At 31.8% G+C, this 6488-nt stretch overlaps 1 protein-coding gene across 1 annotated transcript; it reads right to left on the reverse strand.

Annotated features, from left to right (window-relative positions):
* Positions 1-2818: 2818 nt before the first annotated feature.
* On the reverse strand, positions 2819-6168 carry LOC139490055 (epithelial sodium channel subunit gamma-like). The gene is made up of 4 exons (XM_071276905.1): positions 5824-6168; positions 4399-4500; positions 3545-3704; positions 2819-2838 (listed from the first exon to the last, which is right to left on the reverse strand). Exons 1-4 carry the CDS (start codon positions 6166-6168, stop codon positions 2819-2821), a joined length of 627 nt encoding a protein of 208 aa, XP_071133006.1.
* Between the last annotated feature and the right edge of the window lie 320 nt (positions 6169-6488).

The raw sequence follows: 6488 nt of genomic DNA on the forward strand, positions 1-6488 counted from the left end.
CGGAACTAAACACGTTTATTCAAAAACCAGTTATTGGCATTATACGGGTTATGTTCTTTTCATATATGTTATGATGGTATGTTACTAAACCCCTAACGTGAAGGATTGTGCCTGATATTCATATGATGAAATCATAATCTTTCAATCAGTTTAATTGAAGTTTGGATCTGGCATGTCCGTTATCTGCTAGTAGTCTGTTGTTATTTATGTATTATTGTCATTTTGTTTATTTTCTTTGGTTACATCTTCTGACATCAGACTCGGACTTCTCTTGAACTGAATTTTAAATGTGCGTATTGTTATCCGTTTACTTTTCTACATTGGCTAGATGTATAGGGGGAGGGTTGAGGTCTCATAAACATGTTTAACCCCGCCGCTTTTTTGCGCCTGTTCCAAGTCAGGAGCCTCTGGCCTTTGTTAGACTTGTATTATTTTAATTTTAGTTTCTTGTGTACAATTTGGAAATTAGTATGGCGTTCATTATCACTGAACTAGTATATATTTGTTTAGGGGCCAGCTGAGGGACGCCTCCGGGTGCGGGAATTTCTCGCTACATTGAAGACCTGGTGGTGACCTTCTGCTGTTGTTTTTTTTTTTTTTTATGGTCGAGTTGTTGTTTCTTTGACACATTCCCCATTTCCATCCCACAAAACATTATTTTTTTTCCTATGAAAACTATTGATAAACTAACAGTGAAAATTTCACACTGTAATAAGATCGTTTGATATTGTTTATTTTAAGATTATAACCTAATTTTGACTGATGTACCCCTGCTTTTGACACCTTTTCCCATTATGTCTGTGTTTTTTTGTTCACGCATCGTGAATGGAATTTGATGCGACTGTACAATGAGACGTTAAGCGCTATAAAACCAGATTCGATCCACCATTTTCTACATAAGAAAATGCCTGTACCAAGTCAGGAATATGACAGTTGTTATTCATTCGTTTGATGTGTTTGATCTCTTGATTAACGGTTTACTTTCTTCTAATTGTGACTTAGATAGAGAATTATATTATTGACAATCATACCACATCTTCTTATATAGCGGGTCGGGAATAGTGTAAGACGATTTTGTGCCACGATATCTCAGTAGCATGAGTTCGAATGTGATTTCAGCCTTGTACAGTACTGTATCACCATCACTAGTGAGCTGATGGATAAAATCTGTCGTAGAGTTGTCACTGGTTCAAATGTAGTCTTATAATTATTTTTGTGACTGCATCCTACATTCATTTGTAAGATCATCTACGACAGATTATTCCGCTGATCTGTACAAATTTACAGATCTAACATTGTTGGGCTGAAATTTAGACGAATTATATATATCGTACATAGTGTAATTCTTGTCAATCTAGATAGAAATAAAAGTATTTTACAAGAGACTGTTGATGATGATCAACTTATGGAAATTAAAACCGCAAATCTACGGAGAACAGAAACCGATACTATAGTAGAGAATGGTGCACTCAATTTACATAAAAATAATGCACCGTTTTCAAACATACATTCCGAAATAGATGAATTGGAAGATAAAAACAATTTTACAATACAACCAGAAATGAGTGAGCATCGCTTATTTGAAACTATGAAAACAGATGATAACGATACCACAATATCAACTGCAAACGAAAATCCAGAGCAGTCAGAAGAATCTGAAAAAAAATGATGATGATGATGATGACGACGACGATAATGATGATAATGATGATGATGATGATGACGACGACGATAATGATGATAATGATGATGATGATGATGCTGTTGATGATAATGATAATGAAGACAATGCAGTTAAAATCGACAATATCATTTCAAAAGCGGTGATAAAGCAAAGAGAACTGTATCCTGATAAATTTATTGCGAAATTCAAAGGGACCGGGGACATTATAAAATACGATCGAGGATCTGATGAACTAGAACAAGTTATTATAATAGTCCAAATTATGTTGATTATCAAATATATATAAAAAAAAAAACGTAGAACATGACTTTGTGGATGTAAGAACTTATGGATTTTGTCCGAGTGATACTAACGATAAACTTTTGTTGATGGCTAAATTTGCCTTTGACAAAGAACTTTTCGTTTGTAAGAAATGACTAAATTATAATCCTGGTACCTTTGATAACTATTTATATCAGATGAATTTTAAATTCTGAATATTCCATGATTTTGAAAAACTTTTTTTCTGATATATTTCAACTAACAAGTCTTTTGAGTAAACAACTAACAATAATTTAATTTTCGATGTAACGCGTCTTCTGATTGGCTGACGTTATTTTGTTATGAGCCCATAGACATAATTTAGTCATGTGACCGTGACGTGTTCAATGTTTTTTTATTGTTTTCTACGGTTTAAAATGGAATTTAGAATTAAATTATAAAAAATAACTGTATTATTTTTTTTTGTCTATTCGAAATAACATAAAAAATGTGGTGCACACTGTTAAACAACCCGCTACGCGCGTTATTCAGTGTGCACCAACTTTTTAATGTTATTTCTTCATAGACAGAAAAAATATTACAGTCATTCCTTAAATGGCTAAAATGTCAAAATACAGTTGATTATATGACAGAATTGGAAACCCATCTGCATACACTCAATATTTGTTTTCATGTTATAATACTTGTTTTGACTAAGAGAAATGTTGTGAAATATAAATATGAGTGATTGTTTTTTTTTTTGTTGTTGTTGGTTTTTTTTTTAATTTTGAATGATGTTTTTTTTATAATTTTTTTTTTTAATTTAAAAATTAGAAAATAATTAAAAAAAAGAAACTAAGTGATAATGATGTAATGTGTTAGAGTATGCATGTCTTAAGTGTTGCATGGACTATCTACAAAATATTATATATATGATATGTATAACGATTGTATAGTATGCATAGATATGTAGTATGAATACTTATAATAAAAAAAAAAAAAAAAAAAAAGTAATTTTTGTTGTTGGTGAAATATAACCCTTACACGTTCGTTCTGTGTTTATCTTACTTGTTTTTCATCATTGTATCGATCTGACGAGTGAAGCACTTTCCAATTGATTTTGACAATTTGTTTATGTGTTGTTGGCCTAGTTTGGGAGAAGACAAGCTAAGGCGCTTTTAAACATTTTTAACCCCGCCACACTATATGTGTGGCTGTAATAAGCCAGGAACCTATAATTAAGTGGTTGTCGTTTGTTACTATATTTCATATATTTTTCTCTTTTTTTTCGTTTGATCGTAATTAATACGGAAATGTTCATGACTAATTTTTCTCAAGAGGGTTACATTTTTTAAAAAGGGTCTCTTATGAGCCATGGGTTAGAATAAAAGATCTTCCTCGTATTGACCGATCAAAATCTGGCATTTGGAAAAATATAAAATCTAAACTGTTGTTTATATCCGGTTTATATAAACACAAAAAAAATGTACATAAAAGGTTTAGTATATTACACAAAAATTGCTCATGTTTCTATAAACGTGTCTATTATATAAAAAAAATACAGCAAAGGATAACAGTGACATTCAAACTCAAAAATCAATAACAAACTGACAAACTTACTATTAGCTGTAAAGTCGACACAACCACATGACGTTAACATGTGTCTGGCAAAACAATCCTTTAAACAGTGTGTAGAGTAATAATCTGTCCCATCACTATTGCGTTTTTCTCTGCAGTAGTTGTTAGCCATTGCCTTGTATGGTTTGGACAAATATTCAAACTATAATTAATAAATGAACAAATGATCAAACTTCAGTAAATTAATTAATTGGGCCATGTGTATTAGGTCAAATCGAAGTAGTTTTTTGTAAAGTACATTATCGCTACACGTATTTGATGTATTTTTCCTTTGATATTTTTTGTGATATTTTTTTTCATTTTATAATACTCGTTTAATTGTTAATGAGATACAACCTCTCATTTGATAAACTATCGATAATCTGAAAATATCCCATACTATTACTCAACAGTTTTGCAATTGTTATGAAATCAAATATTTTATATAACATTAATGAATAATGCTGAAAATGCTGTGATAAATACACTCAACTGAAATATTTAGCCAAAGTGTGTGGAAACATGGTTAACATTAGCTATTTTAAAATGCTAGACTTAATCAGTGTCCAGCTACATATTCTTAGAATAAAATCATTAATGTATTACGACACAATGCTACATAAAGACATATCATAAAGATGTTGTATTGGTCAGATGCTGTTGCATGCACCATAAACGAGGCATTTAATTTAACGTCAACATTCCGACTGGTCATGTCTGCATATCCAAAACAGAGGCCCCAATTTACTAAGGTTTTACTGACGGATAAGCGAAGTCTAGGAAAGAACATATTTTTTTCACCCAGTCAAAATCCAAAGGTGAATGTTGTTATATTAACAACCAGTTGTTACATTTACCTTATTTTTGGTGATTGCAGCGAAAATCTCGCGCCCTGGTTCCACATAATAGTCGCTTATTCCATCGAAGTCAGGATACTCGTTTGGATCATGTATTTTAAACTGAAATTCAAAAATATCATGCCGAACAGAGTTCTATTAAACGTCCCATTGGTGTCACGGAAGCGTGATTTTTTAAATGTTCGAAGTATTGAAATTCTTCTACGTTAGAGCCTGGATTAATACCAGTCATGTTTGTCGTTTCGAGTTTAAGAAGTATTTTAAAGTATTACAATGCAGTGTTTGAGGTAACTTTTCAGTTCAATTCTTTTGAGTTACAAAAAATGTATATGCTTATTGTTTGAAACATGTTTTGAAGTGAATATCTATTTAATAGGAAATATTCCTGGTGTATTATAACCGTGCTCTATAAAACAAAATAAAAAATAAACATACAAAAAATAACCTTCAAATAAATGGAATTCGATAGCCATTTTATCAAACATTGTACAGTTAGTTAAACTGTTAAGGTAATAAAAGTTAGCGTTTCGGGGTAGGGTTGTTTTGGGGTTTGCATTTGAACTGTTTTTTTCTTGTATTTCTCATATCAAAACGATTTGTTCTATTTGTAAAACAGGTACAATTTAATTCCCATTTTATGACAATACTGTCAAATGCAATAAAAGTTAGAATGGAAATGGAAAATGAGTAAAAAAAACAAAACAACCCGAACAAAGGCCAGAAAACAAATAAAGGCTACCAATAGGTCTTCAACACAGATAAAAAATCCCACGACTGAATGCGGTCTTCAGCTCTGAACTAAAAGTATATTTCATTTGCGTCTGAAATGAAAAGGTATTCACGGAAACTTTGAGCGGAAAATATGAGTAGTCCTTGCGCACGCAAACATCATGATACGCATACCTTGTGTCTCAGCATGTTGTTTACTTTCAGCTGTACATTATATTTGTTTTGTTTTTTTAAGTTGAGTTACTGTTTAAAGAGGCCTACAGTTAGGGTATATTTTAATGTAAAGGTAAATAAATCTTTGCTTGTTCTTTCTTTTGTTTTACCTTTTATGACGTGTTAAACAATGTTTGTGTGTAAGATATAAGCCTCTAACAGTCCATTCTTTAAAATATTGAACAGGTCTTCGGCCTGAGGCCTACGACGGGTCCAATATTTTATAGCATGATTGGTGAGTACATTCCAGTAACATATGTAGGAAGCGTTTATTGTGGAAAAAAAATTATGATTAATAAATAGGCTGTCCATGCTTTAAATATATTCATCCGTCATCTGATAGTTTAATTATATCATGGTTGTCATAATACATAAATGTTCACTGTGACATTTTATCTTTGCTTATTTGCACGATGTGGATTTCTGTTTGACATTATAAAAACGTGACAAGAAGTACATAATTTAACATAACTTAACGTTTACCTTTATTCCTGTACCATACGATTCTCCAAAGTAATTGTTTTCTGCATCTATATTAATCCATGCATTCAAGTTGAACTTTGAACCTGTGATGTCTGTTGTTATTTGGCCATTTGGATCGAATGTAAGACATGGACCACTCCTTAGTATAAAAAATGACACGTACTCTTTTGCATCCAAATCACGTCCATGAAACTCCCATGCCTGAGAACGGATTTTGTGGTCTTTGAGGACTGTGGTTAATGTTCTATTTTCAAAGAAATTTTGTTCTTTGAAAAACGGATCAGACCAATTACTGGGTGTTGCATAAAACTCAAGTAAACTTAGTTTAAGGTAATGATTTTCCATCCTCGTATCGTTCAAAATTGAGTTACGTTTCAAAGAATTTAAGTTACAAATTGTGACTGCTGGGAATTGCATCTCTGAATGTGTTTCTGTGTACATATTTGTATTTACTGGATAATTGTAGTAGTCAATTATTTGTGTTGTTACGAAAATGGCTAAAAACGTTGTACAAGCTAACAAGACAATAGACCAAATTATCCTGAAATGATAAACGTACTAGATAAAGTAATATAAAAAAAATACTGAACTCCGAAAAATATCAAAACGGAAAGTCTCTAATCAAATGGCAAAATCAAAAGCTCAAACACATCAAACGAATGGAC

Source organism: Mytilus edulis, chromosome 9 (genome assembly GCF_963676685.1).
Source record: "Mytilus edulis chromosome 9, xbMytEdul2.2, whole genome shotgun sequence".
NCBI classification, from domain to species: domain Eukaryota; kingdom Metazoa; phylum Mollusca; class Bivalvia; order Mytilida; family Mytilidae; genus Mytilus; species Mytilus edulis.